This window comes from Puma concolor, chromosome B3, assembly GCF_028749965.1.
Source record: "Puma concolor isolate L17-30 chromosome B3, mPumCon1.1.hap2, whole genome shotgun sequence".
In the NCBI taxonomy this organism is placed as follows: domain Eukaryota; kingdom Metazoa; phylum Chordata; class Mammalia; order Carnivora; family Felidae; genus Puma; species Puma concolor.
The window spans coordinates 67839776-67860165 of NC_141672.1; the positions used below are offsets into that span (position 1 = coordinate 67839776).

A 20390-nucleotide genomic window follows, 5' to 3' on the forward strand; every position below is an offset into this window, starting at 1 on the left:
TTTCAACGTTTTTTAAAATTTATTTTTGGGACAGAGAGAAACAGAGCATGAACGGGGGAGGGGCAGAGAGAGAGGGAGACACAGAATCGGAAACAGGCTCCAGGCTCTGAGCCATCAGCCCAGAGCCTGACGCGGGGCTCAAACTCACGGACCGGAAGATCGTGACCTGGCTGAAGTCGGACGCTTAACCGACTGCGCCACCCAGGCGCCCCAATAAGTAAATATTTTTAAAAATAAAAGAGAAAGTAATTGAAAGGGCAACCCATGGAATGGGAGAAAATATTTGCAACTTATTTATCTGACAAGGCACTTTTACCCAGAATATATAAAGAACTCTTACAACTCAACAATGAAAAGACAACTTAATATAAATATGGATGAATGATTTTAATATATATTTCTCTGAAGGAAATATATGAACAGTCAACAAGCATGTAAAAGATGCTCAACATCATTAGTCATTAAGGAAATGGAAATAAAAAAAGACAGATAGTAACAAGCGTAGAACCCTCATACACTGTTGGTAGGGATGTAAATGGTACTGCTGCTTTGAAAAACATTTGGCAGTTCCTCTGAAAGCTAAACAACATAGCTCAACAGTTCCATTCCTAAGTATATATCCAAGAGAATTGAAGACATGTATCTACCAGAAATATTGTACATGAATGTCCATAGCAGCACTATTCATAATAGCCCCAAACTGGTAATGGCCAAATGTCCATGAACTGATGGATTGAAAAAGAAAATGTGGTATATTCATGCAATGGAATATTATTTAGCCATAAAAAGGAATGAAAGTTCTGATACATGCCTTATGGATGAAACTTGAATGCATAATACTGAATGAAAGAAGCCAGATACAAAAGACCACATATTGCATGATACCTTTTATATGAAATATCTAGAGTGGGCAAATCCATAGAGATAGAAAGTAGATCAATGGTTTCCAGAGATTGGGTCTTGGAAAGAATGTGTAATAACTGCTAATGGGTATGGGGTTTCCTGATTTACTATTTATTTATTTATTTTTAATTAAAAAATTTTTTTTAATAAAAAAAATTGCAAATATTTTCTCCCATTACATGGGTTGCTTTTATATATTCTGGATAAAAGTGCCTTATCAGATAAATAATTTGCAAATATTTTCTCCCATTCCATGGGTTGCCTTTTCAATTACTTTCAATTACTTTTTTTTTATTAAAAAAAATTTTTTTAATGTTTATTTACTATTGAGAAACAGAGAGAGGCAGAGTATGAGCATGGGAGGGGCAGAGAGAAGGGGAGACACAGAATCCGAAGCAGGATCCAGGCCCCGAGCTGTCAGCATAGAGCCTGATGTGGGCCTTGAACTCACGAACTATGAGATCATGACTTGAGCCGAAGTCAGTAGCTTAACCAACTGAGCCACCCAGGCGTCCCTAAAAAAATTTGTTTTAACATTTATTTATTTTTGAGAGAGAGAGAGAGAGAGAAACAGTATAAGCGGGGCAGGGGGAGAGAGAGGAAGACATAGAACCCAAAGCAGGCTCCAGGCTCTGAGTTGTCAGCACAGAGCCTGACTCAGGTCTCGAATTCATGAACCACGAGATCATGACCTGAGCCAAAGTCACATGCTTAAAAGACTGAGCCACCCAGGCACCCCAGGGTTTCTTTTTTAAGGTGATGAAAATGTTCTGAAATTAGACAGTGGTAACTGATGTACAACTCTGTGAATATGCTAAAAACTACTGAACTGTACACGTTAAAAGGATGAACTTCATGATATATGAATTATACATCAATAGACCTGTTATTCAGTTTATATATACATATTTACGATGTACACATGTATATATCTATATGTAAACTTCATAATGCATATATATGACTTGTAATATAAAATCTAAACATATATATAACATATGATATACACATCAGAAAATTGACTATAAACCTAAAGAAACTGAATAATAATTAAAAACCTTGCAATGAAATAGTCATGATGATTGTCAAAGAAAAACTAGTATAGATAAAATTTCCTTGAAAACTTGAAAATTAACTCGTGGTTAATTTTCTTGGTCAAGAAACTCTCTGCCTTAATCTCTAGGTATCTCAGCATATCTACATTCCCACATTAATGATACATATACATAGTTTGCAGGTATTCTCAAGGCATTGGCATTTGCCTAGTTAGTAAAATAATTTTCCATTTATGTTAAATTCTGATTTACCTTCTTAGGTCTTTAGACAAATAATCTATAGCAAATGACCTCTAGGGAAGTAAAAGATAATTTTGGTTTTGAATGTCCTAGATTGATTTTTATCCTAAGCAGCTTTATCTGAATAACTGTTCACCTCTTTAACTCTGCTAGACAGACACAGTGATCTCTAAGAGTAGAATTTTAAACAGCTAGTTTTCCTGGCTCTGGTTATCAAAACCTAGCCCTTAGGCATCTTTAGTTACCTGATAAAAGGGATAAAAAACTCTTTCACTCACACATGAGTTTGGATAGTAATGGGAAGATGAATTTTGGACTTTGGTAAGAAGTCCAAGAAAAAGGCTTAAGACTTGTGTAATGTATTAACTTCATAGTGTTTGATAATATGATCACAATCTGTAATATGTATGATTTTATAAATGTTTATGTCTACAAAAAAAGGCCATAAATGTTATCAAAATGTTAATAATAACCTCAACGTGGTAGGTGATTATTTTTTCTTTTTATTGTCAAAATTTTCCAAAATTTCCACTATTAATGCATTACATTAATTAAAAAAAATTTTTTTTTTTTTTTTAAATTTTTTTTTTTTCAACGTTTATTTATTTTTGGGACAGAGAGAGACAGAGCATGAACGGGGGAGGGGCAGAGAGAGAGGGAGACACAGAATCGGAAACAGGCCCCAGGCTCGGAGCCATCAGCCCAGAGCCCGACGCGGGGCTCGAACTCGCGGACCGCGAGATCGTGACCTGGCTGAAGTCGGACGCTCCACCGACTGCGCCACCCAGGTGCCCCTAAAAAAAATTTTTAATGTTTATTTTTGAGAGTGAGAGATACAGAGTGCAAGTGGGGGAGGGGCTGAGAGAGAGAGAGACACAGAATCTAAAGCAGGCTCCAGGCTCTAAGCTGTCAGCACAGAGCCTGACGTGGGGCTCAAATCCATGAACTGCACGAGATCATGACCTGAGCAGAAGTTGGACACTTAACCGACTGAGCCACTCAGGTGCCCCTAAAGTTAATTTTTTCATTGCAAAAGTGACTGTAAAAAAAATTTAAACACTGAAAAGGGATATATAAAAAAATTAAAGTGCTCTCCCTTATTACCTTTCTTTGAATCCACTTTTCAGAGGAAATCACTTAACAGTTTGAGGTACATTCTTTTAAACTTCTCCCTTAATGTTTATTCAAAGTATATATAGAGTTTTAAAATGGGATCTTATAAAATACCAACAATGTTTTTCATAGAACTAGAACAAGTAATCCTAAAACTTGTATGGCACCACAAAAGGCCCCAAATAGTCAAAGCAATCTTGAAAAAAACCCACAAAAACTGGAGGTATCAAAATTCCAGATTTTAAGGTATACTACAAAGCTATAGTAAACAAGATAGTATGATACTGGCGCAAAAGTAGACACACCAATCAATGGAACAGGATAGAAAACCCAGAAACAAACCCATGATTATATGGTCACTTAATCTTTGATAAATGAGGCAAGAATATATAATGGGAAAAGGCAGTGTCTTCAACAAATAATGTTGGGAAAACTGTACAACTACATGCAAAAGAATGAAACTCAACCACTTCCTTACACCATACACAAAAATAAACTCAAAATGGATTAGAGATGTAAATGTGAGACCTGAAATCATAAAAATCCTAGAAGAGAACACAGGCAGTAATTTCTTTGACATCGACCACAGCAACATTTTCGTAGCTATGTCTCCTGAGGCAAGGGAAACAAAACCAAAAATACACTACCAGGACTACATCAAAATAAAAACTTCTGCACAGCAAAGGAAATAATTAAATAAACCAAAATGCAACCTACTAAATGGAAGAATAAATTTGCAAATGACATATCTAATAAAGGGTTACTATCCAAAATATATAAAGAACTTACACAATCCAACACCAAAAAAACAAATAATTAAAAAATTTAGAGAAAATATGAACAATTTTGCAAAGACATGTAGATGGCCAACTGACACATGAAAAGATGGTCAACATCACTTGTCATCAGGAGAATGCAAATCAAAACTACCACGAGATATCACCTCATACCTGTCAGGATGGTTAAAATAAAAAACACAAGAAACAGTGGTATCTGGGTGACTCAGTCAGTTAAGTGTCCAACTCTTGATTTTAGCTCAGGTCATGATTTCACAATTCGTCAGATTGAGCCCTATCTTGCACTGAGCATGGAGCCTGCTTAGGATTCTCTCTCCCTCTCTCTCTCTACCCCTCCCCTACATGCGCACACACACTCTCTTGCTCTTTCTCTCTCTCAAAAGAAATGAATAAACATTAAAAAAATAACACCAGAAACAACAAGTGTTGTCAAAAATGTGGAGAAAAAGGAACACTCATGCACTGTTGGTGGGAATGCAAACTGCTGCAGCCACTGTGGAAAACAGTATGGAGGTTCCTCAAAACATTAAAAATACAACTATGCTACAATCCAGTAATTGCACTATTGGGTAGTTACCCAATGAATACGAAAACACTATGAAAGAATATATGCACCCCTATGTTTATTGTAGCATTATTTACAATAGCCAAACTATGGCAGCAGCTCAAATGTCCAATGATAGCTGGATAAAGAAGATGTGGTATATATATTCAATGGATATTCCCTAGCCATAAAAAAGGATGAAATCTTGCCATTTGCAACAACATGGATAGAGCTAGACAATATAACCCTAAGTGAAATAAGTCAGTCAGAGAAAGACAAATACTGTATGATTTCCCTCATATGTGGAATTTTAAGAAACAAAACAAACAAGCAAATGAAAAAAAGAGAGAGAGACAAACCAAGAAACAGACTCTTAACTAAAGAGAATAAACAGATGGTTACCAGAGGGGAGGTAGGTGTGGGGATGGGTGAAATAGGTGATGGGGATTAAAGAGTACACTTATCACAATGAGCACTGAGAATTGTATAGAATTAAGTCACTATACTGTACACCCGAAACAAATATAACACTGTATGTTAACTATACTGGAATTAAAATTAAAGATAAAAAAAAAAAAAGATTACCAAGGACAAACAAACAAATACAAGAAAATGGGATTGTAATGTGTTTGTGATTTAGTAACTTGCTATTATAGTTTAAAATATTTGTCATTTTTTGGGTGTCTGGGTGGCTCAGCCAGTTAAGCATCTGACTTTGGCTCAGGTCATGATCTCACGGTTCCTGAGTTTGGGCCCTGTGTCAGGCTCTGTGCTGACAGCTCAGAGCTTGGGCCTGCTTCAAATTCTGTGTCTCCCTCTCTCTCTGCCCCTCCCCTGCTCACACTCTGTCTCTTTCTCTCTCTCTCAAAAATAAATAAACATAAAAAAAAATGAAATGAACTGCCATGTATACCTATTATCCAGATTCAGTAGTTATCCTCAATGTATGGCCAAATGTGTTTCATCTAACTCTACCCCCTACGCCCTCAAATTATTTATTTATTTATTTATTTATTTATTTATTTATTTGCTTATTTATTTATTTCATTTATTTATTTTTATTTTTTAAAAGTTTATTTTACTTGTTTTGAGAGAGGAACCACAGGAAGGGCACAGAGAGAGGGAGAGAGAGAGAATCTCAAGGAGGCTCTACACTCTCAGCATGGAGTCCATTGTGGGGCCTGAAATCATGAACCATGAGATCATGACCTGAGCAGAAATCAAGAGTTGGATTCTTAACCAACTGAGCTCCCCAGGTGTCTCTTATTTATTTATTTTTTTAAAGTAAACGATCTATGCCCATGGTGGGGCTTGAACTTATGACCAAGATAAAGAGTTAGATGCTCTGTCAACTTGAGCCAGCCAGGTGTCCCTCAAATTATTTTGAAGCAAATCCTAGTTATCATATCATTTCATCTGTAAATGTTTTCATATGCCTTGCTAAGTGATAAGGACTCTTTTTACAAATATATACTATTATACCATTATCATAGATAAAATAAAAATGATTAACAATAATCCCTTAATGGCAAATATCCAGAAGGACAAACTTCAAATGTATACAACTTATATAAGGTTTTCCGCTAATACATATTTTGAAACCTATAATTAGAGAATATAATTCTTTACAAAAGTTAGGTCCTTGAAAGTTTTCTATTGAATGAATTTTTGTAAATCAGATCCTACTTTTCCTCTAACTAAACCTGTAAAGTAACTATTATGCACCCAAGTATGCTAAAGAAAAATAATAAACTATTTATTGGAAAGAATAATTTTTCTCAAGATGAAGGATACAGGATGTTGACAAATAGCAAATTACAGAAGAGTTTTTTTTAGCTTTGGAGCAAGAATAAGCTATCTAGTAACATAAAGCATACAACTTTTACAACTATAATTTGTTTTTTTGTCTTCACAACCAAGGAATATATATTGGATATGGTGAATCTTGCAACAAATTGTCAAAATTCTATAATTTATTTTTAAATACATCATTTTTGAAATCTTTAGAAGATGATTCCTAGTAGATAGCATTACTAAGAATTCATCAGCTCAAGCTAATCTTATTGTTTTGTTTTTTAACTTTTAATTTTGAAATAAGTTTGAACATAAAAAAAGTTACAAATAAAATAAGAGTTCCTATATATATTCTTCATCCAACTTCCTCAAATGTTATTATTCAGGGGCCACAGTAGAAGCAAGTCAATTTCAAGAAGGTATTTGATGGGGTGCCTGTATGAGTCAGTCAATTAAGTGTTGGACTCTTGGTTTCAGCTCAGATCATGATATCATGGTTCCTGGGTTTGAGACCCATATTTGTGCTGATGTGTGCTGATGTGTGGAGCCAGCTTGGGATTCTCTCTCTCTCTCTGCCTCTCTCCTGTTCATGCTCCCTCTCTCTCAAAATTAATTAATTAATTAATTTTTTTTTAATTTAAAAAAGGGTATTTGAAATGATTTCCTTTAAATTCTTACATATAAATATGTTCATCTTATACTACAAAATTCAATTTTGGTTTTCATTTTCTCAATATTGTCACTTTTTATTTTTATTTAAGTTTATTTATTAATTGTGAGAGAGCCAGCATGAGCAGAGAGAGAGAGGGAGAGAGAGAATCCAAAGCAGGCTCCACACTTGGCACTGAGCCCAATGTGGTGCTCAATTCCACAACTGTGAGATCATGACCTGAACTGAAATCAAGAGTTGGCCGCTTAATTGAGACACCCAGGTGCCCCAATATTGTCACTTTTTAAATGAAAGTATATTAAAATTCTTATTGCCAAGAAGGAGAAAAGTGGGTCAGGTGATTATGTTGTTAGGCAAAGTCATAAGATAAAGTCATAGTTGCCTAAACAACTATATCCAGAGGATGTTACTTAATGGAGAAATAAATAAGTAAATGGATAAGTAAGGTTTATTTCACCAATAAACCCTGGTGAAAGGTTTATAATATGCCAGAGCCTTCGTTTTGGCCATGTTCTGTCCAACACCTTTACCTAACTGACTACTAATAAAGAGTCTGGGGGTATGGATGATACATTGTCATATTTGATCAGGATTCAAAAAGATTGCCACAGAAGGCAGCACTGTGACAGAACGAGCAAAATGATTTTAATAAGTCTAAATAGTAAGGTCAAAAATATCTACTCAAAAGAGTGAAGAAGGAAAGCTGCCTTGGAAGTTGAGGGAGCAAGGCATTACAACTTTAGCTTACTGCAAACTCTGTGTGAGCCAGAAGAGGGATGTGATTACCACCCTCCCAACCCAATGCAACAAAGACTGCACTCCTTTGTTCTGGTCTTTCCTCATGTGAAGCACTGTTTTTGGCTTAGGGATCAGTTAATGAACATGGGGAAGCTGGAACATACCTAAGGAGGGTAAAGCAGTCAAAGGGACTGGACTTGCTTTGCCTGGAGAAGAGAGGACATGGGAACACGACTGTTGTCTTCAATTGTTTCACGACCTATCTTATGAAAGAGGGAGCAGACCTAGCATACCACATAAGAGAGCAGAACCAGTAATACAATAATATTAGTAGCTGGCACTTTTGAGTATTTAACACATGATATGCATCATCTTGTTTAATATAATTATTCAATGAGGGGTTACTTTCTATCATCATCTTGGTCTTTACAGATCAGTAACACAAAGCTCAGAAAGACCAAGGTCACACAGATAGTAGGTCAAAGTAGTTAATATCCATAATGAAGTAATACTTGTAATACATTTAGAAGAGTGTTAGAACCTGGTAAGTGTCCAATAAAATCTAGCTGCAATAGTAATAAGAATTACTATAATTATACTTAAATGTTGTTATTATTGTATTGACTTAGGCCAATGGCTCTAAGCCTTGGCTACACACTAGAGTCTCTTACTACACTTTAAAAAGTACTGATGGTTAGACCTTACCTTCAGAGATTCTGACTGATGCGGTCTGAGATATGGCCTGGGTATCTGACATTTTATTTATTAATTTAATTTAATTTAATTTAATTTTTTTTTGGTAAAGATTCTATTTTTAAGTAATATTTATAGCCAACATGGGGCTAGAACCCACAATCCTGAGATCAAGAGTTGCATGCTCCACCAACTCAGTCAGCCAGATGCCCCCAAGAACTCTTAAAATTCAACAATGAGTAAATGAATAATCCAATTTGAAAATGGGCCACAGATCCAAACAGACACCTCACCAAAGAAGATACGCATGTGGCAAATAAGTATATGAAAAGATGCCCAATATGATGTCATTAGGGAACTGCAAATTATTATTATTAGTTGTTTGTTTGTTTGTTTAAGTAGGCTCCATGCCCAATGTGGGGCTTTAACTCTTGACCCTGAGATCAAGAGTTGCATACTCTACCAACTGAACAAGACAGGCACTCTGGGAATTGCAAAATAAACCAACAATATGATACCACTATATACCTATTAGAATGGGCAACATCCGAAACAATGATAATACCAAATGCTGATGAGAATGTGGAGCAGCAGGAACTCTCATTTATTGTTTATGGGAATGCAAAAATGGTACAGCTACTTTGGAAGACACTTTGGTACTTAATAAAACTAAACATATTCTTACCATATGATCTAGAAATCACGCTCCTTGGTATTTACTCGAATGAGTTGAAAGCTTATGTCCACAGAAAAGCCTGCACATGAAAAAAAATTACACATGGATGTTTACAGCAGCTTTATTCCTATTGCCAAAATTTGGAAGCATCCAAGATGTCCTTCAGTGGGTGGATAGATTAATATGGTACATTCAGACAACAGAATATTATTCAGTCCTAAAAGAAATGAGCTATTAAACCATGAAAAGACATGGAAGAACCTTAAATGCACATTACTAAGGGAAAATGCATATTACTAAGTGAAAGAAGCCAATCCCAAAAGGCTACATGCTATATGATTCCAACTATTCCAACGTTCTGAAAAAGGCAAAACTATAGACACAGTAAAAAGATTTGTGGTTGCCGGGGCTACTGAGGAGGGAGGGATGAATAGATGGAACACAGGTGATTTTTAGGGCAGTGAAACTATTCTGTATGATACTATAATGATGAAAATGTGTCATGATGCATTTCATTGTCAAAACCTATAGAATGTACAACACCACGAGTGAATCCCAACATAAAACATGGACTTTGAGTGATAATGATGTGGCAATGCAGATTCATTAATTGTAATAAATATAATTATTCTGATAGTGAGGATTTTGATAGGAAGGTTGTGTGGGTATAGAGGTAGGAGGTATATGGAAACAGTACTTTCTGCTCAATTGTGCTGTGAGCTTAAAATGGATCTGAAAAAATAGTGTATTTTAAAAAAAAGTTAAAAAAAAAAAGTTCCCCAAGTGAATCTAATGTGCAGCTAAGGTTCAGAACTACTGGCCTAGGTTCTTTGCATATATAACCTCCTTCATTTCTTTAAAAAAAAGTTTTTTAAAATGTTTATTTATTTTTGAGAGAGAGAGCATGTGGGGAGGGGCAGAAAGAGGGGGAGACAGAGGATCCGAAGCAGGATGGGCACTGAGAGTAGAGAGCCCTATGAAGGGCTCAAACGCATGAACCGTTGATAACACGATCTGAGCCATTTAACCAGCTGAGTCACCTAGGTGCCCCATTCTTCAATTCTTCTCATATCCATCTGATTAGGTAGCTGTGGCTATCCTATTTTATATATGAAGAAACTGAGGTCTGGAAGGCTTAAATAATTTACCAAGTTCACCAAGCTAGTAAAATGGGAACTAGGTTTCACACACTGCTTGGCCAACTCTAATGTATAACCTTTTTTACCATACAGTCTTTTAATAATTGGAGCTGGTAGATCAAAGTAAAATGCAGTGCCTCATAAAGTAATAATTTCCCAACACTGGAAATATTATAGAAGAATCTGGATAACAAGTCAGGGATGGCACAGACTGCTACATTGTTTTGTTTTGTTTTGTTTTGTTTTTCAGTATGAGGAAAGGTAGAGGGAAGGTATGAGATCATGACCTGAGCCAAAGTCGGATGCTTACCCGACTAAGCCACTCAGGTGCCCTGATATTCCTTTACACTCTTAAGAGTCAGAGTTGAAGGCCTATGTTTGAGAACTAGACCTGTCCTTTACTAGTTGTGAGACCTTGAGCAAGTCACCTAATTTCTCTGAATTTTTTCTTGTTTGTAATATAAAGAAAATACTTGTGCTAATTCTGTTAGGTCATTTTTCAAATATATTAAAATAATATAGGAAGATTAAATATTTTTTAGTCTTTTGCTAACTGTAAACCTTTATACAAATCAATTTTATGTTTTTTAATTTTTAAAATTTTCTCAAGTAAGCAATATGCCCAAAGTGGGGTTTGAACTCAAGACCCTGAGATTGAGTCGCATGCTTTACTGACTGAATCAGCCAGGTGCCCTTATGGAAACCAATTTTAGCTTAAGGGTGGCTAATAATCCTAAAACCTGCATCATATCATAGTACTCCTTTGTTTAAAATGTTCAAGGGCTCCCCATTGCCCAAAGAACAAACTTCAGACTCCTTAGCATGGTGTTTTAAGACCTTTAGAAAATGAATTCCAATTAACCTCAATGTCCTCTTCTGGCCACTAACTTTATTCTAGGTTCCAGCCAAACTTAATTTTCTACTGTTCCAAAATGGCTACACTCCTTCATAGTTGCAGCCTTTCAAAAGTTGAGAGAAGCCAGGGACACTCCCATTTCCAGTTAATAGTTGAAGAAATGCCCAGATATCTTATTTGTAGCCTGTTTGAAATGTTTACATCTAATGATGTCTATATCATCATTAATGATATACACATATAAAATATGTATGGCATATATATATATAATATATAAAATATGTAATGGCATATAACTGTGTTATTCATAAGATAAGACTTATTTTAAAAATAAATTCATAGTAATGTCAGTTGGTGGTATAAGAGTTTAAATTTGAATGATGAGAATTTCCTTTTTGAACCTGTGAATGGATCCCAGTAACTGTGTATATTCTGAAGATATTTCATAGAAGTGGGGCCTATGCCAAAAGGTGAGGAGCATTCTTCACACTTTTATGCCTCTCCACATGGTCTTCCTAATGTCTGGCCAGCTCTAACTCAACATCTGAGATCTAGTTCACACATCATTTATGAAGCCTTCTGAGATACCATTAACTCCTTGATGTTCTCAGTGTACTTGACAATATTATGTGATAAGCACTACCACAGAGGCAGACAAGGGAACTGTGTTCACATCTACCCTCCCCTAGATTTATAGTTTATTGAAGATGAGGTCTGTGACTCACTGTGCCTGGCACATAGCAATTCCCAATGGCCATTATTCTTATATTTTGACACCAAGGTGAAATATTACCAGGTAAACATATCTTGGTTTCTTGGGACATATATTCAAGTACGGTCAGTTGCCATCACAAGATCTTCTGTTTTCTTCAGGGCTTTATTCTTTTACTTTAATGTTCTTGTTCACATTTGAATTTAAAATAATAATTACAATAAAAGTCACAGTACTTTTTGGATAAGGTTTCTTTAAAGCATACCTCAGTCATTCATTTTGGGGTAGAAGTAGATGGTGCGAATAAAGATGGTAAAGGAATAAGGGAAAATACCTTAAAATTTCAGTAAAGTGGGGGCACTTAGCTGGCTTAATAAGTAGAGCATGCAACTCTTGATCTCTGGGTTGTAAGTTCGAGCCCCACAATGGGTGTAGAGATTACTTAAAAAAAATAAAATCTTTAAAAAAAATTTAGTAAAGAGTAGTCTCTTCCAACTTTTCATTTTTTTTAAGTTTTAATTTTTTTATATTGAAAGAGAGAAAGAGAGAGAGAGAAAGAGAGAAAGAGAGAGAGCTCAAGGGGCAGAGAGAGAGAATCCCAAGCAGCTCTGCATTGTCAGTGCAGAGCTGGATACCGGGCTCAAACTCACTAACTGGTGAGATCATGATCTGAGCCCAAACCAAGAGTCTGATGCTTAACCAAATGAGCCATCCAGGTGCCCCTCTTGTAACTTTTCTATTTTCTGTTAATAGCATAATCATTTTCCTAGCTTCCAAGTGCTCTCTCTGCAGGTTAAAAAAAAACAACAAAAAAACCGAAATGAAGTCAATCATTTAAATTCTGATATATCTTTTTAAAAAATAAAAATATTTTTTAGATTTAGCTCTTTATTCTTTAAAAAAAAATTTCTTTTTAATGTTTATTTATTTTTGACAGAGACAGACTGTGAGTGGTTTAGGGCAGAGAGAGAAGGAGACACAGAAGCAGAAGCAGGCTCCAGGCTCTGAGCTGTCAGCACAGAGCCCGACGTGGGGCTTGAACTCACGAGCTGTGAGATCATGACCTGAGCCGAAATCGGATGCTCAACCGACTGAGCCACCCAGGCGCCCCTAGCTCTTTATTATTGCCAATAACTGGGCCCTTTCTCCCTCCACCTATGGAGGATTTCAGCAACCTCCCAGCTAATTTTCTTATCTAGGTAGCTCCTTTTAAGCCATTCTATCAATCTTTCTAAGACCTAATTCTTCTAGACAGTGTTCTAATCCAAAACTTGCTACTCACCTAAGCTTAAATTCTGCATCTGGCATTCGAGGCCCTACTTACTTTAGTCCCTACCTTCTCTCCCCTTCATTGTTTAATGCAGATTCTTTGCTCGGGGCACTGTCCCTCTTTCCTTTGTCAGAAGATATCAGGCTTTGCTTGTTTTCTTCCCCCTCCCTTGCACTGTCTATATTCCACCCATTCTTCAAGGTACAGAAAGAATGCTACTTCCTCCTTGAAGATTTTCCTGGTAGCTCCAAATCATGTTTATAGCTACCAAAGAATTTTCTGTATGTGTTGTAGTTGTGACAAGATAGTGGAATCCTCTACCCTTTTCTCTTGATTTGAACTGTTAACAGGAGACCTAGGGATCATTACCTGCGACAGTGGGACACGTGCCTATATATGTTTGAAGTGAAAATCTGTAATTTCCAAAATACTGGCTAAGCATATGCAGGTTGCTTAAAGGGACACAAATTCTATCATGTAATATTCATTTTTGTTTAAAAGATGAAAAGGGGAAAGTACAGTGAGAGTGTCCGAGGTATGGGTTTGCTTATCTCACAAAGCAAGGGGTTCGTTTCTTTATTAAAAACAGCTATATTTACATTTCCAATTAACTACATCCTAAAAATCTCCAAGTACGTCTTAGAAGCAAGCGGATTTTATTTTCAAAGCGTGTAAAACAAAACGTTTGAAAGGAATAACCACGGATGTACTTGAGACCACAACCCACAGAAAAGACAGTCAAAAGCACACTCTCAGCTGCGCTGCTTACCGGGACGCCACTGAGCCTGAATTCACGCTTTTTGCAGCTCAGTTCTCTTATCAGTGGGATGGAGATAATACTTGAAAATATTTTCTGCTCAGGGTTATGGTGAAAGGTTTTCTTTCTCGTGAACTGCAGGGGGTTCGCCTCCCAGGACACCGGGTGGGGGGGAGGGTGCTTTTCCTCCTGCGACGCACTTCCGCGCGCGAGTAGGGCTGCTGGGCGGGGAGGAGGGGAGCTCGCGTCGGAGTGCCGGCCGCCGGGCCGGAGACTAGGCAAGGACAGGTTGGGCCACCGCTATGACGTGCAGGGTGGGGGCCTAACAGCAGGAGCACGCTAAGTGTGTAGGCACGGTGCAAAACAAGCTGAGCGTGCGTGCACCAGTGTGCGGGGGTGCTGGGAGCGTGCTCGCATTGCCAGCGAAGCGTAAAGGGGCCAAGGCATACGACCGAAAAGCGACTCCTGATAAGGGAGTCCGAGGCCCGCGGGGCCAGACCGTCCCGGTAGTGGCGGCCACGCGCCCGGTCGCCCGGCGCCCCAGGTTGGCGCTGCTGCGCCGCCGGCCGACAGGTCTCCGCAGCGCCCCACGTGGCGGCCTGCGGGGCCGCTGCCGGGAGAGTCGATTTGCTCCGCCTCCGCCGAGCTCGGCTGCCCTCCGCAGCTTCCCCGCCCCGCTCTCGTTCGACCCTCCTCCTTTACCCCTCCGGGATCGCGATGGACGCGGCCTCCCCCCGCCGCCGGCAGCACCGCGCGAGCCTCTGAGCTTCAGGCCTGAGGAGCCGCGTGCCGGGGACCGGACGTGCGCTGGTTGCAGCCGGTCGGGGGAACCTCTCGCTTCCCTGTCACCAGGTCCCCACGGAGGAAGGGGAGGGACGAGGCGCGGCTTTTCCTGTGCCGCTTGCCCGGCTCGACCTGCGCGGCCTGCGGCTTCCTGGTAACTCGAGGGCCGCGGCCGGGCCTGGCTCTGCCCGCGGCCTGCTTGGAGCTGGACGGGAGCGGTTTGGGACGACAAGCCCGGGTAAGAGCTTAAAGGATAGGGAGGCGGGAGTGCCTTACGCGGTCGGAAGGGCCAGCCTGGGGGCCGGGATCCGGGATGCCCGGCGGCGTCCCGGGAGTGAGACCCCAGCCCCAGTTGAGGTCGGCCGGGCTGCTGCGGGCTTACCCGCTTAGCCCCTTTGTTCCCGTCCCTCGGCCCTGCCCGCGGCGGGGCCCGGCTTGCCGGAGCCGGAGCCCGTGGCGGGCCCCCCTTGCCCTTGAGAAGGGTTCGCCGCCGGGTCGGCCAGGGACGTCCCCCGGAGCCATGGAGTTCCGGGCGCAGCTCCCGAGAGACCCGCCGCCCTGCTCGGCCCGGCGGCCTGTTCTGGGCACTGGAGGCTTGCTGCTTCTCCTCCTGAATTTCCCCCTCCTAGACACAGGTAGCTAACTTAGCGGGGTTTGGTGCCAAGAAACCAGAGCCAGGTGCCTGCACCTCCCGGCGCGGGGCTCGGCTGGGCCCGGAGTGTTGGGTCATTCCTGCTGGTCGCCGCCGTTGGGTGCCCACCGTGATCCGCGGTTGGATTCACACACCTGCAGCTGGCGTACGTGGGACCCAAAGCTGTCGTCCCGTCAGGGCGCCTACGGGCTTTTGTAATGACTTGCCTTTTGGGGCTGCTTCTCTTATTTCGTGTTTTTGTTTTTGTTTTGTTTTGTTTTTAAGCCAACTGCCCCATTCTGTGAGGATGGGGAAAGAGGACCGTAGATTGGCTTGTATTCTGATCCGTAAGGTGTTAGTCCATTGCATTTACTTTTAGCATTTCTTTTTTAAACTTTTAAGAATAGTTGCCAGGACTGCCAGAACTCTTAACCAAGCCTTTATTCATAGATACATCTTGTATCTAATTATTGTTCGTATGTGGACATCTTAAGAAGCAGTAAGTAAATTAGGAAGTCAGCAGAATTTGTGGAATTGGAGATAATCTTAAAGCAGAAACTTTTTTTAGAGGGGGATTGGATCAAAGTGTTTAGAGCCTCCTCAGAATACTGAATCTAACCCTTATCTGAAGATCAGTTTTGGGTGGAGGAGGGGGGAAGAAGTTTGCTGGAAAAAAAAAAAAAAGAACCTTTAGGAAGGTGTTCTTTGCCTTTTGGCACAGACGTTGGGTGATAGCAGTAGTGGGATCTGAAGCTTGTTTGACTGTGTTTGACAAAGACAGCTCTGGTTTCCAGTTAAGTAGAAACTACCTACCCTTATACTCTTGTGCAAAACTGGTTTTTATTTAGTATGATATATAAACATTAAACCTGAGGAATAAGGGAAGTGGAAAAACTGCTTTAAAGTACTTTCTCCAAACATACTTATGAGTCTTTTCTAATTCCTAGGACACCAGGAACATTTGGTTCTAGCTGATATAAAAGAAAAAAAAATTTTAACCCAAGCTGATCTGTCCTGGATATTTAAAGGAATTTTCCTTTTACTTTTTTAATTTAAGCAAAGAGGCTTTTAAAAAACCATGGCAGATGTGGATCCTGATACATTGTTGGAATGGCTACAGATGGGACAGGGAGATGAAAGGGACATGCAGCTAATAGCCCTTGAACAGCTATGCATGCTGCTTTTGATGTCTGACAACGTGGATCGTTGTTTTGAAACGTAAGTACATCCCTTCATCATCTTTTGGAGTTGCTCTGGTGACATCTGTTTTCAACCATTTGCTGACTTCACTTTGCATAGAATTTTCTCTAGTGAGTTTTAAAGTTAACTTTTTAGGGGCGCCTGGGTGGCGCAGTCGGTTAAGCGTCCGACTTCAGCCAGGTCACGATCTCACGGTCCGTGAGTTCGAGCCCCGCGTCGGGCTCTGGGCTGATGGCTCAGAGCCTGGAGCCTGTTTCCGATTCTGTGTCTCCCTCTCTCTCTGCCCTTCCCCCATTCATGCTCTGTCTCTCTCTGTCCCAAAAATAAATAAAAACGTTGAAAAAAAAATTTTTAAAGTTAACTTTTTAGAAGTTTCTGCAGTTTTACATTTTATTTCTGAGAAATAAAAATTAGTAAGTGAAGAAATTCCTGTAATGATCATTGTCATGACACAAATGTGTTTGTTGAATGAATAGGAATTAGGGAAAACTAATTGTAACTTGATTCATTTTCAAAATACGTTATGAACTGAGAAAATACAAATACTTCTTTAAAGGTACCTATTTCTGTACCAAGAAATTACCTTGAAATAAACAAGGAAATAGAAAAGATAATGAACTTAGTTTCCAATCTCCCCTTTCTTCATTAGTATTACATGACATTGTACTTTTGTTAAAGCAAATGATTGCTTTGTAAATTTCAGTTTGGAGGGTTTAAATTGGATGTTACTCTTATAGCATATTTTTGGAATGGTAGAAACAGATTTTGAAATTTTAGAGAGTTTAAACAGTTTTATTCAGAGGTTTTAATGTAGAATTAGTGCAGAAATGTAAAAGAGAATTCATTACTAGATTGGCTATAAATGTTGTTTTTTTCCCTCGTGTGATACTTGCCCAGTTAGATTAACCATTCTTCTGAATGCTGAACACATTTGGTTTTTATTGTTTATTTTCTATTAATTACAATTTTGAATTCCAGTAGTTAGTAAATGAAAACTCAGTTGTTTTCTGTATTTGTTTTAATGCTAGTTTGAAGAAATTAGAAAATGTTTTAGATGTTGACTTAAAACTTGGTATAATTATTTTAATTTCTTTTGATGGCAATAAAGGCTCTTATTACTAAATTGACAAAGTATTTTTAATTGTTTTCAATTTTGAATGAATAAGATGAATTAATAAACGAAAATAACTTTTGGTTGTAAATCTGATTAAAATGATAAAAATCTTAAGATAAAAACCCTTATAAACAAAGTTTCAAAATCACAGTTTGTTAATGGCCAATTTATGTCAACTAGTTTTTGTTATTAACAAACTTTATAATAATTTAGCCCTCCTGTTGACACTTGTTTTAGCAGGATTCATGGCAAAGTGAAGTAGAATTTTGAATATTCATAGATTTCATTAGAAGGTCTTTATTAACTTGAGAATTACTTTTGGTATTTTATTAAAAAATTTTTTTGTTTTTAATTTTCCTTTTTCTTTTCTTTTTTATTTATTTTGAGAGAGAGACAGCACAATTGGGGAGGGACAGAGAGAAAGAGAGAGAATTCTAAGCACTTACAGTGTGGAGCCTGATGTGGGGCTTGAACTCATGAACTGTGAGATCATGACCTGAGCCTAAACTAAGAGTTGGACACTTAACCAACTGAGCCACCCTGGTGCCCCTAAAAAAAAAAAAAAAAAAAAATTTTTAAAGTTTATTTATTTTGAGAGAGAGGGTGGGAGAGAGAATGCCACGCAGGCTCCATGTTCAGCATGGAGCCTGACAGAGAGAGGGCTGGATCCCACAACCATGAGATCATGACCTGAGCTGAAATCAAGAGTTGGACACTTAGCCGACTGATCTGCCCAGGGGCCCCACTTTTGGTATTTTAAAAAGTTATACTTGTGGGTGTCTGGGTGGCTTAGTCAGTTAAATGTCCAACTTTGGCTCAGGGCTCGTGAGTTCGAGCCCCACATCGCGCTCTGTGCTGACAGCTCAGAGTCTAGAACCTGCTTTGGATTCTTTGTCTCCCTCTCTTTGCCTGGTTCCCCTGCTCACACTGTCTCTCTCAAAAATACACGTTCAAAAAAATTAAAAAAAAAAAAAAAAGTTACACTTGCTAGTCAAATTAACAGTTGTTTTGCATCTTCTCTTAGGTACTAATGTATAGTAATTTGTAATGGCATTAAAAAAAGTGTTACCATATAAGAACAATTTTTAAGGACATTTTTAAAATATAAAACTCATCCCTATATAAAATTCTACCATCGTAACATAATTGTTATTTTTTCCATTTTCCCTTCTAGACTTTTATATTTGATACAATGTAATTTTAAGAAAGATGAAATTAAAGTCGATGTGACTTATATTTTTTATTTACTTAGTAAAGATACAAGACTATTTCAAATTGGAATGGTTATCCCTGTTTCCTGTGGCATAACAGTCATTTGTCTACCTAAAAATGGATGTTTGATTAAATTTGTGACAATTAAAAAAAGAAACAAAACTTAGTTTGCTCTCTTTGTTCTTTAGTCAGCTTTTTCTTGTCATAAGGAAAATTTAAACCAGAGAGGCCCCATAGTGAGGTGGAAAGAATGGGCTGTGGCATCAGAGATCTGAGTTCAGATTCTTGGATTCTTGATCAGCGACATGTAATTTAGCTTTTGAGAGCCTTTCTTTCTCTATAAAATAGCAGTTATCTTCTTTATTGTAGGCTCTTTGTGAGGATTAAATGAAAGAATGTGAGAAGTGTTTTGGTTAAAGTGGGCTGCATACTAATATTAAATTTCTAATTTTGAATTTCATTTTGGGACTTTATTTTGTAAAAGTGATTGATTTTGGAGAGCCTTTTTAAATTCTTTGCAACAGTCAACAAATAAGGTAGGGAAAAACAAGATGATACGCATATTTTGAATATTGGTGAAAATCTCCCATACCAACTTGAATTCATAAGATACTAGCAAAGAGTCCTTAGTTACATTGAGTAAATATATGTTCAGATATTAATAGTTATATGCCTGTTTAGTCAAAAAAGGCGGATGTTAAGTCTTTTTTTTTAATTTAGATTTTACATGGCTCTCCATTTTTTGTACCAGTTTTGACTGTCTTTTTGAAGTTAATGAATATATATTTTCTGTGAAACTGATGTTTCTTAGTAATGCCTGAACTTATAAGGTTATGCCCTAGAGAGTAAAATTCAAGTTCGGGGTTAGTTTTTGCTTTCATTTGTGGTTAGTGAGTTAAATTTAATATGTTACAAATTTAATAAGAATTAAATGAATTACAAATGATTTTGCATTCACATTAAAATGGATGATTATTGTACATACTATTATAAGTAGATGCATCCTGGGTTCTCGTAGATCCTGCCTACTATATTTTCAGACAGTATAATTGAAAAGTTGTCTTTTCAGGGTGGAATCTAAGATTTCCCCAGAAGATCTAGAAAATGAAATATTAGGGGTACTACTTTTAGGTACCAGAAGGCTCTTTTTTAAAAAATAATCATCTTAGTTAATTATGAGGGCATGAAAGGATACAGAGTACAAAGTCTCTTGCTCTCCTGTTTCTGACTAATCAGTTCAAAGGCAACCACTATTAAAGATTTTCCTAGTGTATTCTTTGGGTGAGATCCCAAAGAAGACTCTCTCGAGTCTGGATTCCAAAGTGGTTGAATACAGTGGTAAAAACCTTCTCTTGTGTATTTACAGGAAAAAATAAAAAATACTTACAACAGTGACAAAGGTTTAACCTTATAAATTGTCTTCCTACTTTATGTCAGATGTTAGAGATATGGTGATGACCAAAACAGATAGAGTCTCTGCTCTTATGGTGCCT

The 20390-nt window shown here is 38.2% G+C and overlaps 2 protein-coding genes across 11 annotated transcripts in view; one reads left to right on the top strand and one right to left on the bottom strand.

Moving 5' to 3' along the window:
- The window catches only part of LOC147580033 (uncharacterized), an 83686-nt gene extending 68216 nt beyond the window's left edge, over positions 1-15470 (bottom strand). The window contains exons 1-2 of the mRNA XM_086708531.1: positions 15429-15470; positions 13970-15365 (exon numbers count right to left, since the gene is read on the bottom strand). Coding sequence (XP_086564657.1) covers positions 14280-15365; positions 15429-15470 — 1128 coding nt within the window. The 3' untranslated portion in view covers positions 13970-14279. The remainder of the gene's footprint in view (positions 1-13969; positions 15366-15428) is intronic.
- Positions 14839-20390, top strand: part of HECTD1 (HECT domain E3 ubiquitin protein ligase 1) — a 93781-nt gene continuing 88229 nt past the window's right edge. For all 10 annotated transcript variants that reach the window (XM_025918556.2, XM_086709975.1, XM_086709972.1 and 7 more), the window contains exons 1-2: positions 14839-14978; positions 16429-16589. In XM_025918556.2, coding sequence (XP_025774341.1) covers positions 16450-16589 — 140 coding nt within the window. In that variant the 5' untranslated portion in view covers positions 14839-14978; positions 16429-16449. The remainder of the gene's footprint in view (positions 14979-16428; positions 16590-20390) is intronic.